This window comes from Osmerus eperlanus, chromosome 6 (genome assembly GCF_963692335.1).
Source record: "Osmerus eperlanus chromosome 6, fOsmEpe2.1, whole genome shotgun sequence".
Taxonomy (NCBI): domain Eukaryota; kingdom Metazoa; phylum Chordata; class Actinopteri; order Osmeriformes; family Osmeridae; genus Osmerus; species Osmerus eperlanus.
In genome coordinates this window covers 20322908-20348387 of record NC_085023.1, presented here as the reverse complement: position 1 = coordinate 20348387, position 25480 = coordinate 20322908, and the positions used below count along the sequence as shown (strand labels likewise).

General features: G+C 49.0%; 1 protein-coding gene across 1 annotated transcript; it reads left to right on the top strand.

The window, feature by feature from the left end:
- Positions 1 to 301: 301 nt before the first annotated feature.
- On the top strand, positions 302 to 20912 carry LOC134022627 (protein FAM53B-like). The gene is made up of 5 exons (XM_062464309.1): positions 302 to 449; positions 8227 to 8464; positions 9471 to 9525; positions 11070 to 11905; positions 19455 to 20912. The coding sequence occupies exons 2-5, from the start codon at positions 8384 to 8386 to the stop codon at positions 19812 to 19814; spliced, it is 1332 nt and encodes a 443-aa protein (XP_062320293.1). The 5' UTR covers positions 302 to 449; positions 8227 to 8383; the 3' UTR covers positions 19815 to 20912.
- The last annotated feature ends 4568 nt before the right edge of the window (positions 20913 to 25480 follow it).

Below are 25480 nucleotides of genomic sequence, written 5' to 3'. Positions count from 1 at the left end.
CTGAGGTTGAAAGCTTCTGCAATGTTGGTGTGAACGCTGTTAAGTTGTTTTATTTAGGAAAATGACATGGGCGATACCACTTTGAGAATTGGGGAGTTAAGTGAGTTTTCGATACTTAAGGAGTAACTATATTCCAAGTAAATCATTTTAGATACCGAACTTAACCATGGTAAGAATGGTAAAGTACTGTATGATTGTAAGTTTGTCTTAGTTCCAGAGGGGAAAATAAAAACATTTTTGGACGCACCACCCCCATGAGTGAGTAACCTATGGTTTGGCTGAACGCGGATAATGTTACAATGTTGAAGCTGAATTGCACAGGGAGCGGTAGTTTAGAGCATTGCCCAGAGTTACACTTTCAGAGTCGCATGTGTGGACGTGGTCTGTATTTGTCATCCTTTGTTGGTGAAGTTGAAGATGACTTAACTTCAGAAGACTCTGCTGGCCAGGTAACACTCTTATCAATATAAGTTTGTCAATGTCGATGTTTAAGCGACACTTATATAGCCTAGATAAGGGACACTTATATAGTCCTTATCTTGGGCAGCTTTGATGGAAATTGAACAAACGAAGCTGAACTGAAGGGTCTTTATATTGCTGATTTGTAATTGATATTGATACTCACCCAGTACCCTGTAAAAGCTTTAAAGGAATAGGCTCATGCGTTTTTAAACTGAAGATACGCTAAGTTTATAACTCCATGTGGATTGCTACAAGTTGCTTGGCACGCTCACATCATCTACATCAGATCACTACAATGTTCTGTTGGGCAGTGCTGTTACGCAAACCTTCCATTCAAGATTGCACATTAGCTTACTCTACAATAGCAGCTAATGATATTTAGTACAGCCTTAAGGAATATTTAGTTGAACTGAGATATGATTTGCTTTGTCTGCCGCGGTGTGTTTGGCCACTGGGACAAGTCTACAACGCCTCTGCTCTCTTAACCCTGTTCGTTGCGTGCAGCTGACACGCAATCCGTCCCTCCACTTTGAGTTCGTTGCCTCTTATCTTTTACCCTTTTCTCAAAGTGAGTTCAGTTTGTACTGAACAAGGAAAATATGAATTGAGCTTTTGCATGTCCTGGTCATGTTTACTAACGTGTGGCTGACTGTTCCATGTACCGGTATTAGTGTTTGAGGCCGGTGTGGTTTTATTATCTAACTACACGGTTATGAACTCTGAGCTGCATCCCACACACACACACACACACACTCACACGCATCCCACACACTAGTCGTCGATCTTATCTGCAATTTTTAACCTTTCATCTTTATGAGCCCCATCTGTTATTATAATATTTCGCCGTAGTTCTGCTGTGAAAGCTCTTCAGTTTCAGGATGTCTCGATATGAGTCACTTAGTTTGTGTTTCTGCAAACCATAGACTTTTGAGAATAGTTTCTTAGCTATGAAGAGCATGGTCTTGCTCTCATTTAGTTAGAGCAGCCAACATTGTTTGTGCTCTCTAAGCAACATAAGCAGTGAGTGAGATTAACCCAATTGGAAAGCTGGCAGGAGAAAGGTGTATTGTTAGAATATTTTGGAGCAAGGTTTAAGGTGGTGGGTAATGTGTTTTGATAGAGATTTAGGAGTTTATACACACACACACACACACACTAAGCATGATGATTGTACAGTCTGACGAGTAGTTTGGCACAAATGTTTTCATGACTTTCACTTTCATTCGAACTTTGTTATTAACATATTGATATATTTATAAAACTTTCCCTCTGGGCACGGTGTAGAGGAGATGGTTTATCTTTTCATAACATTATAAAGAGAATACCAGGAAAAACTGGTTTTGTACCAGAATATCTTAACTGAAATGCTCTGGAAGTTGTTAGTGTAATTTTCATATCCAATCTTTCCTAAGACTGTTGTAGGTCATTCACTGAGTCAGAGACAGACATTTAGGTTTGTGAATTAGTAGTTTGCTTCCGTTATAGTTGCAGGTTACAAGACAGTTATTAACTTCCTTGGAGACTTGGAATATCAGTTCAGCAAGCAACAAGGAGAAAGTTAAGCTAAGATTTGATCTCTACCCCAAGTATCTAATTACAGGCACTTAGCTTTAGCCTACAGTATGTTGTAGAGGGTGAGGCCTATTGGACATGTTTTTGAATAGTTCATATAGATTAAAATTATCTAAACTCATGCTCATAAACTCTGTCGGATGACTCTGAGCAAAGGATTTGGTAGGCATCTGATTTCCAAAATGAGCACATAATAAAATGTTGTCTTTTATACGTTTTAATTATCTTAATTATATTTTGACTTCTTGCACATGGATAACTTTCATTCATGTTCTTGAGGCATTGTAAAACATGTTACTGTGCAAGTACATACATTTTTTTCCTGTTCATGAAAGTAGAATGTCATGTTAGAATCAGCAGTCAAGTTATACTGGATTTCCTCAGATAGATAGAACAGACGATATGATGACAAGAGGGACTTGTTTTGGACATGGCATCGCAGTAATTTATGGAGGCCATTAAAGGGAGTTAGTTTTTAAAGGGGGATCACTCTATGCTGCTGTGTGTGCTTAAGACGTCCACATTTGCAAGGCTTTTGTGTGCGAGGCAAAAGGCCCTATTAGAGCTTCATTCTCTGAGCGGGCAGCTGGGTGCCTATGTGTGAGGCTGTGGCCCATTCTCTTTCTGTCTAAACTCTCTCTCTTTCTGTCTAAACTCTCTCTCTCTCTCTCTCTCTCTCTCTCTCTCTCTCTCTCTCTCTCTCTCTCTCTCTCTCTCTCTCTCTCTCTCTCTCTCTCTCTCTCTCTCTCTCTCTCTCTCTCTCTCTCTCTCTCTCTCTCTCTCTCTCTCTCTCTCTCTCTCTCTCTCTCTCTCTCTCTCTCTCTCTCTCTCTCTCTCTCTCTCTCTCTCTCTCTCTTTCTCTTTCTCTCTCTGGTGCCCAAGGAGTTATGCAAAGCTTCCAGAAAAAAGAGGATTGTTAGCCATGCCTGTCTGTGCCTATGTGCTGCTCACAACTCATTTTAACGACGGATCATTTCTTGTGTGACCTCTAGTCATAACTGCTCCGCTTCCGCCTCCACTGCCCTGAGCGTCTGAAGCCCGGCAGCAGAAACAAACAGTGCGGATGTTTGTTCCCCAACGTTTGAGTGTTTCTGTGTGTATTCCACCCTCGTTATGATGATGCGTTTGTAAGACGTCTTTCTTGACACCCACAAACCCAAGACCTACTAGTGAGGAGGAGAAGAAGAAGAAGAACAAGAAAGGCATTCTCACAGATGCCAGAGCAACCCTTCTCAACCCCAACCCCTGGCCTGATCTGGACACGAGATGAAAAGCATTCTGGGAAGGGCTGCCATTTTTAGTTAGACCATTTTTTTTCAGAGCACTATGTTGGATTCCTTATGTTTTTAGCAAACATTCAGGTCATGTTGTGGGTTAAAGTCCTACTTATTTGTCTTTACATGAAAATGTATACGTTTTCCATTGATGCTTATTGTTTCCAGAATTCAACATTAGCTGAAAAATATAAATAAAAATATAAATCTTCCAATAATATACCTGTTCAGGTGACTGAAAGGTTATTATATTATCCTTTTGACTGAATCCACAGCCGTGGTTGCAAAGATTTGCCAACATATTTGGTTACAAAAAAAACTTTTTTTAAAAGATGTAAATTAATAAACAGTCAAAGTTACTTATCAAAGGTTGGAACATCCCCATGGTGGAGCGAAGGTGTATGATTGACTTGTACAGTTTGAGTGTGTGTTTCTGGGGACTGCAGGGAACAGCTTGTATGAGAGAGGGTGTTGGTGCAGTGATGTCTGAGGGGAAGAACGTTGCCCTCATGCCGTGTCAGCTGCGTTCTCCTGGGAGGGCGTCTCAGACACTGGGGGTTATCTATTTAAAGGAAAGCACCTGCATTGATTTGTTAGGCAAAAACAAACCACCTTCCATCTCTTTCCATAGTCATGGATATGCATGTTTTCGTGTTGAATGCATGAGTGCGGATTTTGTTGTGTGTGTTGAGGTGGTCCGAAATGACCTCATGTCTTTAGTCTTATCGTCGTACACTGTCATAAGACTCCTGTTATGAATGACAAAGGAAGTCATTCTCCTTAATTTCTCAATTGCTTTCAGCCCCTGATTCCTTCTCCATAACCACACTGCATATCTCCTCATCTGAATCATACAGGGTTTACTTAGCCTTAGTGTTCATTGTCTAGTGTCTGATCCCTCCAAAAGCAACGTTTTCGCTAATATGTGTCTTGGTTTTGTGTGGCATGTCTGCTAAACATGCATAATATCCATAGTATATTTACATTTAGTCATTTAGCAGACGCTCTTATCCAGAGCGACTTACAGTAAGTACAGGGACATTCCCCTGAGGCAAGTAGGGTGAAGTGCCTTGCCCAAGGACACAACGTCATTTGACACGGCCGGGAATCGAACTGGAAACCTTCAGATTACTAGCCCGATTCCCTAACCGCTCAGCCACCTGACCCCCCGTAATGCTCATCTCATTGCTCAACAGGTGCAAACAGGCAGCTTCTAGGTGGGTTTCTGGGTTTCTCATGTCATCAGTAGATGCCTTAATCTCACGCAATTCCCAAGTGTTATTCCCAGACCACGCTTCCTATTGACAGTTTAGCGCTACACAAACAATTATCATTGTTTGTCTGGAAAGCTGAATCTCACCTCTCGTCATCAGAAACCGAGACTCATAATAGCTGTCATCATCATCCCCTCTCACATGACACAAGTACATTGTGTTTCTCTCTCGCTTTCCCTCGTCATCCCACCACCTCCCCCTCACCAACTCAGACGAAAGGTGTCACGCAACTTCCTCGCAGTGCTATACTTGAGACGTTGGGTGTTGGATTTGTAGTGGCCGTCTCTATAACATCACCCACTCCCAGGCTGCAGGACGGGTCCCCTCCACAGGGCTGTGCTTGGGGGAGAACCATCACAGACAGCCCTGGAGGCTCTCGTGTTACCTAGCCCTGATGGATTAGGGCCTGGCTAGTGTGTATGGAGCAGGCCAAGCTTCTCCTGAGACATGGGAGACACCACAGCCGGAAGGGAGGGGTGGGGGAGGTAGGGAGGGGGTGGGGAGGGAGGGAGGTGGGGGTGGGAAGAAGGGGGGGGGGGGAAGGGGTATAATTAGTGTGGTACCTGATGTGGAGAAATAAGTCTCTTGAAATGCAAGGGTCGTTTCAGGGGGCGTGGGGCCCTATACGCTGCCTTCTCAACTCAAACTCTCTTAACACCTGGTTCTGGTCCAGATGGATCATGAGACTGTGCATGGAGAAGATTAGGACTGGAATGACAGAGAACTGATTGCAAACCTGGGGGGGAGTGAGTAAAGCTGCTGTAGGAGGGCCTTTCCATGTATCAGCGCTGGGTTGATCATTCATGTGTTCAACGTTACCTCTCCAACTTGAGTTTCTATAACCCAGAGATAAGGAAGTGATGAGGTGTCTAGACTTTGTGTAGACCTTTACTATGTCCAGGTCATAGGTTGTGCTTTCCACATCAACAGCTGTTGTGCATGTGTGACAGCCACCAGGTTGCCATGACCACCCTTTTAGAACATGAACGAAGTTGACAAAAGATTGTGCTAAAAAGCTGTTAGATGACAGACCAGAAGCAGGAACTGTATTGCGATTGACTAATATTAAATATTTATGGAGACTAGGAAGCTTCAAGTAACCAACAGGTTTTTCCACATGTTCATAAAGCACCATCAACTCATCTTTAGCTACTGCTAAAGGAAAAATGCGGATGTGAAATTGCTGGGATTTTTCCTTCATGTCATCACTTCCTCCTGGTTCTGGAGAGGGACTGGGTATGTTTGGTATACAGAGACTGCATATTAACTGTCGCCTCACAGTGACTTATGAAGTGCAGCTGACTTTTGACCGCAGGAAAAGAGATGCACAGAAACAGTGAAGGGGGGAAGTGTGTGTGTGTGCGTACGTGTTTCTTATCATGTGGGGGACTTGTTTTAGACGCAGTAATGGGTCTCTGTTCTACTGAGTTTCTATTTTCACATTGTTCTCTAGAAGGGGATGTGTCTTTCGAAATAATCAGTCTTCCTTTTGCCACAGGTCTACAGTAGGTTATGTTAAAGCCACTCTTGGAGTGACGAGTAAGACCCATATAGCCTGACAGTTTTTGGGGAAATTCACAGTCTCGGTTGTTACAGAAACCAAACTGAAAATCTTCAAACGAGGCCAAAACTAAACCACACAGACGAAGGACCTCTGTTTGATGGAATATTCAATGAAACCTGTTTCTTTGTTTGTGGTTCTCTTCTGCAGATCTTATTGCATGTTATTGTGTTATTGAACAAAGCGACCAGCCAGTGGGTGCTGGGGTGATGGCCAGAGGCAGTCTTGGTATGTCTTGACCTCTCCAGTCCAATTTTACGATCTTGTCCTCAGATCACGAGAAAGGCCTGGCTGACTATTAACCGTGGAATGCCCCCACAAGACTACTGAGACTTGCACCATAGTGGAAGAAAATGACTCAATCTTTCTGTCCACACAGTAATGGAAACATGTCCCTGGTCATTAGGATGGATGAACGAACACTCTTTCAGTCCATCTGCAGTCCCTTCAACCCAAAGGTCTGACCAATAATAGTCAGCTGTGAAGTGCCTCTTTCGGGGTTGCTGTAAAACATGCATGTTTATGTCTTCTTAATCTAGAGCTGGCTATTCATTCCCCCTCTTCATCTATCAAGCCCCATGCCATACAAGACTGTACACTGTCAAAGGCTTCATGCTGATTAGAAACCAATAAATACATTTATTTGGCTAATTTGTTTGCTTACATTAGTATAACCTGGGAGCAAAACCACTGCATCCAATCAAAAGCCACCTATCCAGGCTAGGACAACAGACCTCCGCCTCTCACTTCCTGTATGCCGTAAGCAATCACGATGGACAGCACCCTACCACAGGAACTCATGGACCTCTTAGGCGTCCAACTGTTTGCCTGTGCAGATTTCATCCTGGGCATGGAGCCATGTCATCAGCTCTGGCCTTTCAAGTGCTCTTCCCTGGAGTCACCCTGCACTGAGGTTTAGCCAGGCCCTGGTTGGTTAGCATTACTGGGAGAGTAAGGCCCCTATGGACACGGATCACATTTAGCTTCCCGTCCTCCAGGGGATTTATAAATCAAATTATTATTGCCGTTTAAGTATGTTTCTTTTTCCTCTAACCCAAGCCAGTGGGACGCAGCGCAGTGTCATTTTCTCAGACTGGAAACACGACGGAACAAGGGAGGGATTACAGGGATGGAGTTCAGGATGTGCAGCAGAAGCACGTCGATAGCCTTTTGGTCCGTACAACTCTGTGGTCATATTCCTCATAGTTTAGCCCCCCCACCCCAACTCCTACACACACACACTCCCACACACACACACACACACTCCTACACACTATAACTTGTGTTGTTTTACCCGTACCTCCTTGTCACATTTAATCAGTAATATAATCTGGGAGTCTGATAAAGAGGAGTGTTCACCCTCCCCTGCCTCCTGCCTCAATCGGCCCTCGAGCACACGGAGGCCCAGTCCTGCTCCACTGGCTTGTAGGCATAAATGGAGATAATGGGAGTCATATGCTGGCTGTTGGTTAGGACTGGCCCACATGAAACATTAGGAGGCTCCATGGAGACACGAGACCACTGACGAGGGGGCATGTTTTTGAAGAGAGCAGAGTGAGAGGAACAGAATCTTCTGTGTTTTTATTAGCCTGCTCTGGTTTAGTGGACGTCATAATCTGTCTGTCACAGCCCTAACGAGAAGTATGTTTGGATGTGTCTTATTATGCGTTTTAGGAAGCAGATATTGTATTTGGAGCTTTTGTTTGTAGTCACTGCAGAGGCCATAGTCATTTTCCTGTTTTATCTGCTAATTGGGCCAAGTCGTTCTCATGGTAAGGGTTGGGTTAAAAACATATGTGCACCAGTAGACTTATCTGGGGTTTTTTTCTGGTATGCTGCAAAGGCAGACACGTAAACCAACACATAAATACTTACGAGCACGCACATGTGCACACACAAATGCACCTACACAAACACACGCCATACTTGTCAGCTTACTGTGGCACTAGTACACTTTTCCACTATAAGCTTTTCCACTGTCAAAGCTAACACCACTCTCAACACGATACAGGTGTCAACCATAGGTGTCAACGCCTGCATTCTGCAGGCTCAGTCACTCTAAACCCTCTTTGGTCCTGCGCAGGGATTGGCTGAAGAGTTCGAGACCTTCCCAGACCGCCTCAGGGTCCGCTGCAGATGGGAGGCGGGACTTCCGGAGACCTTTCAGCCCCTCGGCTGACCTTCCTTATGGCAGCACTTCCTCTGCACTGGAAACCACTGGAGCGGAGCTGCGCGTTACCATGGTGATCATCTTCTCAAAAACACTGGAGACGAAGAAGGGGATCGATGATGTGAGATCCGAGGACTCTGAACCGCTTATGGTGAGAGAACCTTCACTTTAGCGACTTTAGCTAGGTAGCTAGCTAGCTGACCGTGGGAAAGTACAGCTCCCTATACTTATTTGTTTGTTTTTGCTATAAACATTTGTATGCTTTATTAGACAGTTTGTAAGTGAAGTGTGACAGGAAAGACAGGGATGGAGAGAGAGGGGAAGACATGCAGGCCGGATTTGAACTCAGGCCGTATTTTAATTCTGTCCGTTGCGGTAAAGCCTCAGCTTGACGCGAACACGTTAGCGATGAGTTGAGTTCGTATCCAAGTGAAGGCAGTTACTTCGCTTTTAGCATGCATCTGCCGTCAAACCATGAAGACATATTCATGGTATGAGGGTGACGGGAATATATATTTAGGCAGATTTTGTGTTAAAGTTTCAGGAGTTAGCCAGATGCTCATTTGAGGTAAGCAGAGGGATGTAGAAATCCATATAGTTGCCTGGCTTGGCAGACATTGGAGCATAATTAGCCCAGGGTCCAGTCTTGGAAACTCCACAATACTACCTATTGTAGTTTTTGGCACCAAACTGGTGATCGAGGATTTACTTTATTTGGGTGGTTGACTGACCCCTGATCCTCCTACCTGCTATACAATTTTCCCTGTGCCGTTAATGGCATAAAAGGGCTGAGTTTCGAATCGGGCAGTCAGGCGAAAATGTTCCTCACTGAAATTGTGCCAACTGAAGCAGTTTAAGATTTTATAGCTCCTAGTGTGTACGTTGTTGCGTTACATTTTGTTATGGCAATGAACTTGGGATGACTTGCTGTAAAACTTAATGAGTTTGCCCCCCTGTTTTTTTCTTGCTTTCTCTGAAAACAGCAGAGAGATGCCAGGCGTCAGAGTTCAAGGGATTAGAACACTAGATGTGTGTGTGTGTGTGTGAGAACACCAAGCTCTTTGTGAGTCAGGCCAGAGTTATGTATTGACGCGTATCTGAGATACAGGCCCTCACGCTCTCTCTCTCTGCCTCTGTCTCTGTCTGTTCCTCCTCAGCACCAGGTCCACAACATGAGTCGAGGGACCACTCTCATCTCATGTGGGGCTGTGGGTGAGTACCTCAGCCCTCCTCCGCCCTCCTCCGCCCTCCTCCACCCTCCTCCGCCCTCCTCAGCCCTCCTCAGCCCTCCTCCGCCCTCCTCCGCCCTCCTCCACCCTCCTCAGCCCTCCTCAGCCCTCCTCCGCCCTCTTCCGCCCTCCTCCACCCTCCTCCACCGTCCTCAGCCCTCCTCCACCCTTCCCCGCCCTCCTCAGCCCTCCTCCAGGGGCTCCAGATCCCAGTGATGGGAGATCAGACCCCCTCCCTCTCTAACTAGTATTATTTACAGAGGTTATTCCAAACTACTCTGTTCTCTGGCATGGCCCCTACAGACCATAATAGTTGTGTTGCCCAGCGTATCTCCTCCATAACTGTCTTTGTTTACCTCATTCTGTCTGTCTGTCTCTCTCTCTCTCTCTCTCTCTCTCTCTCACTTCCCTCCCTCCACGCAGCACTCGTTCCTCTCTCATGCACAACGTGCACCTGCCTCGTTCTGGCGCCTGTGCGCTGCCCTGCATGGCGCCGCCCTGGGCGCAGTTTGTGACAGGGTGTTGTGTTGCCAAGGGTGTTGTGTAAGACAGGATTTAGTCAAATGTTTTTAGTCAGCTATTGTGGAATTACATAGCGATGCCTTTCACAAGATTAACAACTTTGTAGTTACCAGTAATTACAAGGCAGTTCGAAAACGGTAATATGGTGACAGCTACTCTGTGTTGTTATTTTTGCACACTTCTTGACACTTGTGAAGTAATAAACTTTCGAGGGAAAAGTGTTTCCAAGGATCTGAATGTCCAGAGCGAGTCTAGTACTTCAAATTAGTAAAACCTGAAGGTTGAATCATATTTTGTTTATGTTGACACCACCAGTGGATACCCTGCCCTAATTCCTCCAACCAACATGTCTGACAGACTGAGGAACACATTCTTCCTCAATGGACTTCAGCAGCGTAGCTTCACGGTGCGCTTGTCAGAGGAGAGGAGAGGTGGGGCTGTGGTGTGAATGGACTGGCATCCCTCCAGGCTGTGTCTGGCTCTTACACACAGTAGAGTTCTGGACCCTTAAAAAGCTGTGTTTGATATGGAGCTGTCATCATCGTTGGTCAAACCATACTTCCCTGGAACCACTTGTGGTCCTGGGCTTCTCATAGCTCACCACGTCCAAGCTTCTGTGACGTGTGTGTGTGTGCGCGCGCCTCGCAAACGGCTAGCGAAGTGTCGATCACTAGTCGTGCTGCACGTTGAACCAATATCGTTAAAGGTATCGTTTCCCTCGTGCGTGAAATCATCATGCGACCCCTCTAGAACAGTCCGTGCACGAGACGGCAGATCTGAGCCCGTCATTCTACATCATCCATCCTCCCAGGCAGCAGGGGGCGCTGGGGCCGCTGTCTTACGCTCCCGAGTCTGACGCTCCCGAGTCTGACGCTCCCGAGTCTGACGCTCTCGAGTCTCACGCTCTTGAGTCTCACGCTCCCGAGTCTCACGCTCCCGAGTCTCATGCTCCCGAGTTTGACGCTCCCGAGTCTGACGCTCTGGTCTGCCTCTCCTGTGTTTCAGAGGCAGACGTGTGGCTGGACCTGGGCCGAGGCTGTGCCATCCAGCGGGGGGCACCGTGCCAGGCCAGCGCCAGCCTGGACAGCCTGTGGGACGCTCTGCCCGGGTACCAGAGGAGGAGCTGGGCTCGGGAGGGCCCGGGCACCGCCTCCGCCATCACCAGCCTGATCCACGAGCTCAACCTGGGCGACGCCAAGCTGGGCGCCCCGCCCTCCCTCCCCTACGCCAGCGCCACGGCGCCCCCCAGCAAGCGCCATTGCCGCTCCCTCTCCCTCTCCGACGAGTTCGGACGGTGCCGGTCGTCGTGGCGACCGCAGGGGTCGCGGGTGTGGATGGCGGTGGAGAAGAGGCGGTGCTACAGCGGGGGCAGCGTTCAGAGATACCCCGGAGGAGGGGGAGGGGTCGCGGGGATCTCCGGCGGCCATTTTCCTGCCATGCAGCGCAGCTCCAGTTTCAGCCTGCCTTCTCACTCCAGTAGCCCCACAGACAGGCCCCTGGAGCTGCCTTGTTTCAGCCCACACCTGCCCCCCCTGTTCACCGCCCTGCCCCGCTCCCCCTCTCACCCCCACCAGCAGCTCTCCCTACGCCCTCTGTCGCAGTCCCACGAGCAGATCAGCCTGCTGGAGCCCCGGGCCGGGGACGCCCCCGGGGCCAGCTCCCCGGACTCAACCCCAGAGATGGTGAGGCGAGGTGGGCAGAGGCCGGCAGGGGCAGGGGGTCTCTCCAGGAGCAGGTCACAGCCCTGTGTCCTCAACGAGAAGAAGATTGGGATGAAGCGCAGGAGAGCAGAGGACCCTCAGGAACCAAGACCCTCCCTGGACCTGGCCAAGATGACGCAGGTTAGTAGAGGAGATGACACACACACACACACGCATACACACACACATGCATACACACACTCACACACAGGAGAAAAGATCGCATTTTGAGAACTCCAATCTGACTCCAGCAATTTCAAAGAGCTTAGGCTTGATTTTCCTGTGATTAAAGAAATAATCTGCCATGAGTTTGTCCTAGAACAGCCTGATTCCTTGGAGCCTACCCTAGCATATCGGGTTAACCCAGGGCCAAAACAAAATCACCCAGACAATTAGCTCTCTGTTCTTCCATGAGCAGAGTTCAACAGCTCTTCTAACTCAACCTCCCTCCTACAGTTTGATCTGGCACCAGGTTAAATCAAGAAGAATTAGGTTTTCTGGGCTGCTGGTTAGGAGTACACGACTAAGTGGGGTTTTTTTGCGGCTCTGCGCGCGTGTGTGTGTGCGAGCGTGCGAGAGCATTCCTGCTGCTCGGTCACGGTGCACACCGTCACCCTCTCACAGCCTCGCCTCCGGTTATCATTTCATTGACTCTGTTGGGTAAACAGCTGATCCAAAGGTTGAACCCTCATCGGTGGTTCCTCTCCCCACCCTTCCTCTCTGACGGCCGGCCGGCCAGCAGGGCAGGGGTCACTAACCACGGGACGCTGAGGTGAACTCTTTCCCGGAGGGAGCAGGTTAGGACCTGTATGCGGTCCAGGGAGGGTTGAAGTATTCGGAAGACTCTATTAGTCATATTATATTAAGATCTTGTTTAGGCTGACATGTATAGCTGTGAGGTCTAGATAGAGGGTCTACAGGACTGAGAGGGGGCAGCTGGATGTTCAGCTCTGTGTGGAGACTTACTGGAGAGCTATTGAGTGAACAACCAGAGAGATTCTGGCCACTCTTAGGAGAGGCCCTCAAGCTTTTATCCTCTCTCCCTCCCTCGATCTCCCTCTTGCTCTCTCCCTCGATCTCCCTCTTGCTCTCTCTCCCCCTCTCTCTCTCCCTTTCTCCTTTTCTCCACCCCCACAGAGTTGTGTTGCTGGTCAGGTCCTCAAGGTCTTGCCAGGGCTGGATCAACAAGTGTTGTGGTAATGAGGCCTAGCTTGTTTCCTCTGCCCCTGCCAGATGCTAAGAGAGAGGGGGAAACTGAACACATGTTCATTATACTCCCACACACACAGACACACACACACATTGCTTACCTGAACTATAGAGTCAGGAATGCAGCACACCTCCATAGCTCACAGGCTGGTTCTTTGAAACGGAGACCAGCCAGGTTTGAATAGAGAGGGAGCAGGCTTTGTTTTCCTGTCTTCTCTTTACAACCGTTTTTTTCCTCCCCCAGCTTTGTTTGTGTTTAAGGTTGGCATTGCTCCATTGCCTTTGGCAGTAAGTGTTGTGTGTGTGTGTGTGCGAGGCGGCTTGGGTCAGACCAGGGGTAGCCGTCTCTCCATCACACACACACACACACTAACCACCTGTCTGCATTTGCCCCACACACCTGCATACAGCCTTGACACGGAAGCTGCCACACGCACTTAGTCACATGCACGCGCACGCACACGCACACACGCACACAGCACTTTCTCACAGAGCTGCATTGCACAGCACACGTCACCTATGCTTAATGAAACTTGCGTATAGACTTTGAGTGGCTTCATCTGTGCTGTTGGTCTCTAGGAGGCCCAGAGCAGGATATGGTGACGAGTACCAAGCCCCGAGGTGTAGTCACACTTACACAGCTGCATTCTGGGTATTGCGGTCCTGCAGAGCAATGTGTGGGCTCGAGGAGAGATACGGCTGCTGTTCCACCCCCTGACATGTGTGTCTGGAAGGCCTCTGCCAGGAGGGATTAGGAACTTGGACAATCTCAAAATAGAAAATATCCAATTCCTACCCACCTCCGTCTCATTTTGGTCGAGACAATCAAGAACACTCGGGTCATTAAAAGCTTAATTGCCTGAGAATGTGGTTCCCTCATTATTTCTGCGGCTGTCTCATGTGGAGCAGGCAACCAGAAGGATCATTCTAGAATTCCAGGTGCCACTGGCAGGAACATGTGTCTTGTTCTGAAGAAAGCAGATTGAATACTTCTCCACTAGCCAGTGGGAACAGTGGGCCTCGCCCACAGATGATGAATGCAGAGATAGATGTGACTCGTACTCACGCAGGTTCACACCCCGGCATGTCTGGGCATGAATGGTCAGGCACACTGCTCACCAACAGGTTCTTCATGTACTTCATCACGCAGAAACATTCCTTTTGCCCGGGGAAGAGTCTGGAAGTGGCAAAGTTATGTGTAATTGGGGCATGTTGTTGAACATGCTAGTGATGTGGGTTGGGTTTTACCCTTTAGGAGTCATTCCAGAGCTGGGCAGGACTGGAGCTCATCACAGGAGTTTCAGTCTGGGCTGGTGCTTATGTAGCAATGAAGACTGGGAGTTCCGTGAATGTATGTTATGCTAATAGACTACAGGAACAGCCACAGTTGAGGATTTTGGTGTGTGTACGTGTGCACTCAGGATCCCACATAGAAGTCCAATGTGCCGTGTGATTTATCTGACCATTCTTCCCTATTCCCTTCCTGCCTGGACTTGGACATCTTTTACATAACGACATGTTTGTCTGATAAGTTTGTTTATGTTTGCATGTTTGTTTGACGAGGCTAGCTCTGGGCAGGAAGTGGTGTGTTGGACCTCTGTGGCTTGCTGTGTCACACGAGCGGCCGTAGTCCAGTATGTGAACTGCTATCCTCTTCCCTGGAAGTGTTCCTCTCCAGGTCGCTGACCTTATCCGGCCAGGGAAACGTTTTTGACTTGATTTGAGTAGCGGGCAAAAAAACTAAGTGGGGGACCATTCAGCCTCAGTAATGACTGTGTGTGTGTATGTGCATGTGTGAGTCGGAGAGAAATTGCAGGGTATAAGAGGGGTTATTTATTCCTCCCTGTGTCTCCCTACTCCGCTGCGTCGAGGGCTGGCAGACACACAGATTCTGCTCTGGTGTATTAATATCTTCTTCCTGGCTGCTTCAGCCTCGTAAAGTTGTGGGGGGGAAGTGTGTGTTGGGGGGGGGGGACTATCCACCTCTTTCCCTCCTCTCTCCCCCTCCTGTCCTCTTCTTTCCACCTGTCTTGTCCTCCTCTCCCCTCTTGTCCTCCTCTCCCCTCCTTTCCTCCTCTCCCCCCTGTCCTCCTCTCGTCCTCCTGTCCTCCTCTCCCCCCTGTCCTCCTCTCATCCTCCTCTCCCCCCTGTCCTCCTGTCCTCTCCCCCCTGTCCTCCTCTCCCCCCCTGTCCTCCTCTCCCCCCTGTCCTCCTCTCCCCTCTCGTCCTCCTCTCCCATCCTGTCCTCCTCTCGTCCTCCTCTCCTCCTCTCCCCCCTTGTCCTCCTCTGCCCTCTCCCCCGTCCTCCTCTCCCCTCCTGTCCTCCTCCCCCCCTGTCCTCCTCTCCCCTCTCGTCCTCCTCTCCTCCTCTCCCCCCCTGTCCTCCTCTCGTCCTCCTCCCCTCCTCCCCCCCTGTCCTCCTCTCCCCCTCCTCTCCCCCCCTCTCCTCCTCTCCCACCCTGTCCTCCTCTCCCCTCTCGTCCTGTTATCCATTTCTCTCCTGCGTTCCACTCTGAAGATGGCTGATGAGCATAGCTGAGCTGCTGGCTGAGCGTGCTTGTGGGACCACCTAGGTGGGTGGAGGGAGAGAGCGAGGGGGGGGGAGAGGGAGGGGGAGGGAGGGAGGTAGGTAGGGGGAGGGGCAGGGATGGGGGCAGGGAGGGACTGTGGGAGAGAGGGGTGAGTAAAATAAAAGTTAAGCCTCTAGTTATGCTGTGACTGTCTCCCTGCACAACACCACATAAGCATAGACACTGTGTACACTAATTGATGGATGGATAGATTGATGTATGTAATCTTGAAATATACTGTATACTATATACTGTATACTACACTGTGTAATAGTCTCCATGTTCCCTGTACTGCTGCACAGTGAATGTTCAAATAGCAAAACAAGTTTTGCATAGACGACAGGAAGACACACATTCAGTCACGCTCACACACACACACACACTGAAGAGAAGCTGTTGTTTTGTGGTCTCCCTACCAGGAATGGGTTAACATCTACTTCCTCTCTTTTCCCTTCCCTCTCTCACACGTACAGTAAACTGCTTCCAGCCAGCCTCTTTGTTATTTGACCATACTTCGACATGGAGCTAGTAAAAGGAAACACAGACTTCTGGCAGACTGGCTGCCTTGTTCTGTTCACCCCAGTACTGACTGTGTCACCTCTTCAGTCCTCGAGGGTTGTGTACTCAAACTAAAAGCCAATCTACAAGAGTGTTATTTTTTCACCTCAACCCTGATCTTAACCTCCCGAGGATTTAATAGGAAGCATATTGTAAACTAGCCTCTCCCTTTCCCCAATCTCTTCATCCACCATCCCCCCCTTCTCTCTCATCTCCTCTGGGGTGATAATTGGGTTGGGGGGGAGGGGGGGTCACTGCCTGCAGATGGGGGGGTGGTGGAGAGAGGCCTTGGGCCTCTCTCCACCAGTTCGACAAGCTACCACTTTTCCATAGAACATCACGCACTTTTAGCTGTCTAAGGTTTTTAACTTTGAACCAACATTGGTCCACCGTGCAACAATGACCCTTTATTTCAGTATATCACTAATTTTAATTCCTCACTACTCCTATGTGTCTCCACAAGTATCTCTGCAATATGATCATCAGCCCATATTTGCCAAAGAGCCTTCACTTCATCATTCCTCCACGTTTTCCCTAAACTAATTTCGCTGCTAATGAGTGGCACGGCTGTCTCCGCCAAGTGTAAATTCCTTTTTCAACCCACAATGCACTACATTTTGGTTTGCTTCCTGGAATAGGTCAATATTAAGTCTGATTACGTTCAGACCTAAAGCGAACTGAACCATGGTTCACTTGGAACTGGACCGAGTCCCGTCTTTTTAGGGGGACCATGGTTCGGTTGTTTGGTCTGCACCAGAGTTCGAATGCGTGTCCTCACCTTTCCAAACGAACCAGCCTTTCAGAGAAAACGAACCATGGTCCGATTGAAACGGACCAAACATGTCAGGTGTGAAAGCACCCTTACATCTGCTGCCGGGAGCAGGGTGGCTCGACCCCCTCACTGCCCCCTCATGGCCCCCTCACTGCCCCCTCATGGCCCCCTCACTGCCCCCTCACTGCCCCCTCATGGCCCCCTCACTGCCCCCTCACGGCCCCCTCACGGCCCCCTCATGGCCCCCTCACGGCCCCCTCACGGCCCCCTCACTGCCCCCTCATGGCCCCCTCACTGCCCCCTCATGGCCCCCTCACTGCCCCCTCATGGCCCCCTCACTGCCCCCTCATGGCCCCCTCACTGCCCCCTCACTGCCCCCTCACGGCCCCCTCACTGCCACCACGGCCCCTTCACTGCCACCACGGCCCCTTCACTGCCACCACGGCCCCCTCACTGCCACCGAGGCCCCCTCACTTCCACCACGACCCCTTCACTGCCCCCTCATTGCCACCACGGCCCCCTCACTGCCACGAGGCCCCCTCACGGCCCCCTCACTTCCACCACGGCCCCCTCACTTCCACCACGGCCCCTTCACTGCCACCACGGCCCCCTCACTGCCACCGAGGCCCCCTCACTGCCCCCTCATGGCCCCCTCACTTCCACCATGGCCCCCTCACTTACACCACTGCCCCTTCACTGCCACCACGGCCCCCTCACTGCCACCACGGCCCCCTCACTTCCACCACGGCCCCCTCACTGCCACCACGGCCCCCTCACTGCCACCACGGCCCCCTCACTGCCACCACGGCCCCCTCACTGCCACCACGGCCCCCTCACTGCCCCCTCATGGCCCCCTCACTTCCACCATGGCCCCCTCACTTACACCACGGCCCCTTCACTGCCACCACGGCCCCCTCACTGCCACCACGGCCCCCTCACTGCCACCACGGCCCCCTCACTTCCACCACGACCCCCTCACTGCCCCCTCATTGCCCCCATGGCCCTCTCACTGCCCCCTCACTGCCACCACGGCCCCCTCACTGCCACCACGGCCCCCTCACTTCCACCACGGCCCCCTCACTTCCACCACGGCCCCCTCACGGCCCCCTCACTGCCACCGTGGTCCCTGGTCAGTCATGTCTTAGTTCTTCAGGGAAGGAAGACCACGAAGACGTTTACTGAAATGAAGCAGCTCAGGATGGAAACACACATCCTGGAAACACACAAGCTGAAAAACACACAAGCTGGAAACACACAAGCTGAAAAACACAAAAGCTGGAAACACACATCCTGGAAACACACACGCTGAAAACACACACGCTGGAAACACACACATTGAGCATTAGCATGAGTAGCAGTCTGACAAGGATACACTGGAGTATGTTTTTTATTTTTATTTTATTGTAAGAGCAACCAGCTCCTTAAACATGTTTTTATTAGAGTTGAAACTGGATGCTGGACCTGCTGAAAGTGTTATAGGAGGACATGTGTTAGAGAGCTTAAGGTTGTTGGTTAACAACCAAGCACATTTACACCCTGTTCTCTCTCTCTCCCCCTCTCTCTCTTTCTCCCACACTCTCTCTGCCTCTCTTTCTCTCTCTCTCTCTATGTTATTGAGAGTCAGACAGTGGTTGCCAAGCGGTCCTCTGTAGCGTGGGTTGTCAGTTGGTGGTAGGCACAGCACAGCAGCTCCCTGGTCAACCCTTTTGTTGACCCTTTAGGGTTAGGCTAACCCTAACCCAACCCTTTTTTTGTTAGGGTTAGTTTTAGGCTTGTTTTTTGTCACTGTGGGGAGTTCAGACCCGGGTCAACTGGGAGCTGCCTCAAGTCATCTTCCTTCTCCTCAGGGCTTGTGACGTCTGCCTGCTGTGTGATTACTCCCACACACCTTCTCTCTCCCTGTCGCTCTCTCTTTCTGTCTCTCCTCTCTCTCCTTTCTCTCTCTGTCTATGTCACAGTCTCTCTCTCTGTCACTCTCTCTCTGTATGTCTCTCTCTCTCTCGCTCTTTCTCACCTACACAGTCCTATAATGTAGAAGGTAGTGTGACTGTTGTCTGTATGGCAGTACTTTCACAGTTTGATTACAGGTCCTCTGATTTAGAAACAGAATCAAAGTGAGGAGTCAGTGTGCCCAGCTAAACTCTCAGTGCACGACGCACGTGCAGAAATATGAATTAGAATCAACATGACCAGTGATCCTGGGAGGGGGGGGGGTCATTCTAACTTCTTTCTGGTGTGAGAGAACAGACAGGAGGAATTGGGAAGGTAAATGGGTACATCCTGTAGTTTCCAACTAATCTTATGATTGGTGTGTCCTTTCGCGTTTTTCTAATCATCCAGTTCAGGTTGTGAGCAACCTTTTACGTAGGAATTTGCGTGTGTGTTTGTGGGCAAGGGCGAGATTAACTTAGCCTCCAGAGAAACATGAGTCACATTCCCACATGCTGTTCTGCAGTTTCCCTCAACAAGCCTTGCACGTCATTTTATGGCTTTATTAAGTCTATTAGATTTAGATATTAGGAATATAAACATGATGGAAGTCATGCTGACCGGCATTCTTTTTCTTCTTCTTTTCAAACAGAAACTCCCAACGTTCCACAGTCTGAGCTGCCCTTGGATCTCCCCCGGGTCTGGCAGCTGCCAATCAAGCCTTTCCCCGCCCTCCTCTTGGAGCTTCAGCCAATCAGACGCCGACTTCGCCTCTGTGTCCGACCTGGGCGGGGAAACAGAACAGGAAGCCTGTGGGGAGGAGGACTCCTCGTACGAGGAGCTAGATAGCGACTCCCTGTGCAGTGGAGACTCCCGGCCTAGTTCTCCAGGGGGGGTCGGGGGGAGGCCAGGGGGGGACAGGAGCCCCCTCTGGAGGGGGGACTGTGGGACAGGGAAAGACATTTACCAGCTGGGAGGAGAGCTGGACATCGACCAGATTGAGAAGAACTGAACTGAATTGAACCCCACAGTTTTTTGGAGGCGTTTCGCATCGCGGGAAATATTCTAGAACTTTATGAAGGGCGGAATATTCTAGAACTTTATGAAATATACGAGCGAGGAGAAGGACACTTGACTTGAATACGACTATGAAAAAAACGCGTGCATCAGAAGAGAGAGAGAGAGAGAGGAAGGAACACTTTAATATTTCTGAATGAAATCGGTGTGGAATTTCGAATTATGTTGGATAGACATACCTGAGACTGTGTGTGTGTGTGTGTGTGTGTGCGCGCGTGCCAGCATGGGAGGGCATTGAAGGACAAGCCATGGAGATGCGGTGGTCCTCTTGAGAGATCCTGAAGGAGTGATTCACCCTCTCTTGATACACTGTTGCCTTTTTTCAAAGTGCTTAAGTGCGTGTCTGACAGCGCCGCGATGCCACACAAGTACAACCTCACTCAGGAGTGGAGGGGGTGAGGACTCGTCTTAATCAAACCTCCATAACCTTCTCCACACACCATCGTCTCCGTGGACGGGAGGAAAGGAACTTAAGGTTTTAGTACTGTAACTGTAGCCTTAGTAGCAGGACCCTCATCCAGCTCCTGGTAGTCTTTACCGGACAGGGAGAACGTTGGACAGACAGACAGAGACAGACAGACAGACAGAGACAGACAGAGACAGACAGACAGACAGACAGACAGACAGACAGAGCAGAACGAGAGGATCGCATATCATTCAGTTGTCCTCAAAATTCCTTTATTTCTTCTCCTGCTCTCAGTAGACACAAAGTAGAACCATCCAAGTGTTTCATTCATACAGTCAGCCACCCTGAATGTAAATAAGCTTTAACAGGGGTCAGAAAGTAACACACCATCTTGTATCCATGGGATTCTTGTTTCACCTCAGTCTGGCTCGAAGCAACAACTCTCTGAACTCCTTAATAGTTTTTAATAAGCAAAGTATATATTTGGATAAACACTGAATTACAAGTTTTCAGTTCTAATATCAATGTATATTTTTCTAAGTGTTCGTTTTTTTATGATCTGTTTGTGAAGGATCAGAAATGGGGCCTTTTCGTAACAGAATAGACAAATAAATATGCAAAACTACATCCTGTGGTCTTTTGATTGGAACAATTAAATGTGAACTCTGTTTGAAAATGCTAAACCTCTAACTAGTGTTTATACCGTCATGGGAATAGGTGGGTCGTTTCCTGGTACCATTGAGTGCTTTGCAATAGCACTCACCCACACACTTCCATCCATAAACCACTGCATCGCTCACAAACTCTGATTCATCCGACCCTCATTGTGTTGCTAATATAGATGTGCTTCTGATGTTCTGTAACTGTTTGTTTATCGAGTCATTTAATCTCCATCGGGTTTGTGCTTCGACCCCATCAGCTGTTTATGCCTCCTGATGGCTTCGGCCTCTAAAGTAAACATCCGTGCGTCCTGAGATGTCGTCACATCGCCCTGAGACACCAAACAGGAAGTCTAGACACAGAATATCCTGCTGGGTCTGCAGCCTGCGGCTATGGTGACCTCGCCTCGAGGGGAGTGGGGGGGGGGGGGGAGAGGAAGTGACATCAGGATGAAGAACTCTTCTTCTGAGTTGGAAGACACATCAACAGGGAAGGGCGGGGCTGTTGGCCTGGCCTGGGGATATCCTGCCATGTGTCCTGTTTCTGTACAAGTTTTTGGAAGCAGCAGACTCCTAATGGCACCGTCGTAGTTCAGCTATCAAGTCGTACAACTGGATGATGTTGTTTTTGTATGTTGACGTGGGCCCTGGGGTGTTCCTGCGGTCAGATGGAGGGATTGTGCGGTCGTTTGGTTTATAAATGTTGGGGCAAGGGTGGTGGCTCGCCAGGGCATGTATCTCATGGTAGTGGTCCGGGTTTGAACCCGACCTGGGCCAGTCCGTGCATGTGTTCCCCTCCCTCTCTCTCTCTCTCTCTCTCTCTCTCTCTCTCTCTCTCTCGCTCTCGCTCTCGCTCTCGCTCTCGCTCTCTCGCTCTCCCTCCACTGCCCCTTCATATCTACCTCATATCTTCACTGTCCAATAAAGCATGGACAAAATAAATCTATACAAAATGTAGGGGCTGGATGACTTAATTTTTGTGTTGTTGTTGAACTATTTAATTTCATACACATCTGTGTATGAAATGTCCCATCTGGACAAGCAGCAGCAGAGTGGAAGGACTGGATCAGCTCAGGGTGGAGCTCAGTTCAGGGACGGATGAAAGAGTAAACGAGAAATGAAGGAAAGGGAAGCTGGGCAGCCCTGACTGCTGAAAACAAAAAACCAGTTCACAGAAGCACTTCTCTCCCACACAATAGACTGGAAACACAACATCACGTCGCATATCAACATGTCGCACTGACCCAAAGGTCAGCTGATTACACCCACACACGCACTCTCTCTCTCTCTCTCTCTCCTGACTCTATAAATAGCGGGGTATTGTAGCTGAGGTTGTAGATGTGGAGAGAGGAGGGACCAGGCTACCTAATCTTCACGGCATCTCAGACTGAAGGCCCCTCGATTGCGTGTGAGAAAAAACACAAGCTGTTTTCAGTGAAAGCACAGGCTGAAACACCGTGGACTTCACAGGAGTCCTGCTCGTAGCACCTTGATGATCACTGGCTCGTTTCTCTTAGGAGTGAGTTATTTTTCCAAAACGGAAGCTAGCTAGTTTTAGTTAGCTTCCGTTACCTAGCAACCTAGCATAATACTCGTAGCAATGCTACTACCTGCTAGTATTACTTGTTAGCCTCCTAATTGTAAATTTTGAAGCCATACTATAGCGTTTGTCATATAGTTTTTGTCTATCGGAAAATAGTCGGTTGGAATGTTCAGAATCACATATGTGTGACGCTACTCCTTAACGGGTTAAAATACGACTCATGTCAAGGACAGCTTTTGTATTCATTTCCAGATATCATAAAAGTGTGTTATAAAGAATCAGAGTTGAAACGAGACTGGGCTCTATGATCTATGACCCTTTAGTGTAGGCTGTCCCTCTAACTGAGCGAGACAAACCTACCTTGGAAAATACTGTGACTTCACAAAGGTCTCCAGTTCACTGAATCTTCTGAATCATACTGGCTGATTTCACAGACTGGTCACAGACATCTTGTGTGTGTGTGTGTGCGTGTATGTGTGTGTGTGTGTGCTCAGAGCCTCGTACAGGTGACCAGGTGTTCAGTGTCACATGCTGCTGATCGACTACCACTCCACTCAAAGGTCGATGGGATCTACTGTGCTGTCGCCATGGTTACTTCCAACTCCAAACTTCCCCGGGTCTCTCAGACTGGCTCCGTTTCCCCTGCTAGGCAGCACCAGAGGACTAAAACACTGTTTGCTGTTGGCTCTTGCTGCTATTTATAGATTGTACAAAGCCCATGCCTATATGTCAGACTTGAAATATAGTCCCTTTCTAACCCTATATAGATCACAGGACCAGCTAATCGTCTTCAGTCTCGGGCGAGGAGAGACGTTCTTCACGCAGGAGAAGAACGTCTCACACACACACATCTCTGTGCAGAGATGTGTGTGTGTGAGAGAGAGTGTGCAGAGATGTGTGTGTGCGTGAGAGTGTCCAGAGTTGTGTGTGTGAGAGTGTCCAGAGATGTGTGTGTGTGTGAGAGAGAGTGTGCAGAGATGTGTGTGTGTGAGAGAGAGTGTGCAGAGATGTGTGTGTGAGAGAGAGTGTGCAGAGATGTGTGTGTGTGTGAGAGAGAGTGTGCAGAGATGTGTGTGTGTGAGAGAGAGTGTGCAGAGATGTGTGGTTTACCCTGGAAGGCTGGGTGCTGAGAGAGAGAGGAAACACATGTGCTGTGTCTTTTACCCATAAATCCCACTCTTTTGTGAGTGGATGGGGGGGGGGGCTGGAGGCAGTCTCACTGTTGACTCTCCGCTAGTGATGACTGAACTCTGAACAATGGAGGACTGAAATAGATATGTTCTGGCAACCCTGTTCCACCTCTGTATATCACGCGTGTCACATGTAGGTTAAGCAGCGCTGTCTGAATGGTCCTGCTGTCCCCAGAACACCACCTGTATCTGTCTACCACCACCTGTATCTGTCTACCACCACCTGTGCTGTCTACCACCACCTGTGCTGTCTAACACCACCTGTATCTGTCTACCACCACCTGTATCTGTCTACCACCACCTGTGCTGTCTAACACCACCTGTATCTGTCTACCACCACCTGTATCTGTCTAACACCACCTGTATCTGTCTACCACCACCTGTATCTGTCTAACACCACCTGTATCTGTCTACCACCACCTGTATCTGTCTACCACCACCTGTGCTGTCTAACACCACCTGTATCTGTCTACCACCACCTGTATCCGTCTACCACCACCTGTGCTGTCTAACACCACCTGTATCTGTCTAACACCACCTGTGCTGTCTAACACCACCTGTATCTGTCTACCACCACCTGTATCTGTCTAACACCACCTGTGCTGTCTACCACCACCTGTATCTGTCTACCACCACCTGTATCTGTCTACCACCACCTGTATCTGTCTAACACCACCTGTATCCGTCTACCACCACCTGTGCTGTCTACCACCACCTGTATCTGTCTACCACCACCTGTATCTGTCTAACACCACCTGTATCCGTCTAACACCACCTGTGCTGTCTACCACCACCTGTATCTGTCTACCACCACCTGTATCTGTCTAACACCACCTGTATCCGTCTAACACCACCTGTGCTGTCTAACACCACCTGTATCTGTCTACTACCACCTGTATCTGTCTACCACCACCTGTGCTGTCTAACACCACCTGTATCTGTCTACCACCACCTGTATCTGTCTAACACCACCTGTATCTGTCTACCACCACCTGTATCTGTCTACCACCACCTGTGCTGTCTAACACCACCTGTATCTGTCTACCACCACCTGTATCTGTCTACCACCACCTGTATCTGTCTACCACCACCTGTGCTGTCTAACACCACCTGTATCTGTCTACCACCACCTGTATCTGTCTAACACCACCTGTGCTGTCTACCACCACCTGTATCTGTCTACCACCACCTGTATCTGTCTACCACCACCTGTATCTGTCTACCACCACCTGTATCTGTCTAACACCACCTGTGCTGTCTAACACCACCTGTATCTGTCTAACACCACCTGTGCTGTCTAACACCACCTGTATCTGTCTACCACCACCTGTGCTGTCTACCACCACCTGTATCTGTCTACCACCACCTGTGCTGTCTACCACCACCTGTGCTGTCTAACACCACCTGTATCTGTCTAACACCACCTGTGCTGTCTGCATGTCGACTAAATCCATACGTACAGATAAGATAAAACTGATATTTTATGTTTTGTATTGCATGACATGACAACCGGGCAACTGGAGATATAAATAGAAATCCATAGTTCTGTACATATGAACCTATGAACTGTCGAGCAGATAGACAACTTTACTTTTCTTACTTAAAAATCAGATACATGTGTAAAATCGATGCCAGATTAGAACGAGAGTCCGAAGATGCAGATGAGATGGGTGGGTACATTTTAAAGAAAGAACACACTTTCCTACTAGTTCACATGCATGAGCAGCACTATCCAGTTTGTATTCAGAACACATCCATGACAACAGCAGGACAATACTGTCTCTACAAACAGACTTACGCAAT

Coding starts and splice junctions, on each gene's coding strand:
- LOC134022627 (XM_062464309.1), top strand. CDS start 8,384: ATGGTGATCATCTTCTCAAAAACACTGGAGACGAAGAAGGGGATCGAT. Junction 9,526..11,069: donor CATCTCATGTGGGGCTGTGG/GTGAGTACCTCA, acceptor CCTGTGTTTCAG/AGGCAGACGTGTGGCTGGAC. Junction 11,906..19,454: donor ACCTGGCCAAGATGACGCAG/GTTAGTAGAGGA, acceptor CTTTTCAAACAG/AAACTCCCAACGTTCCACAG.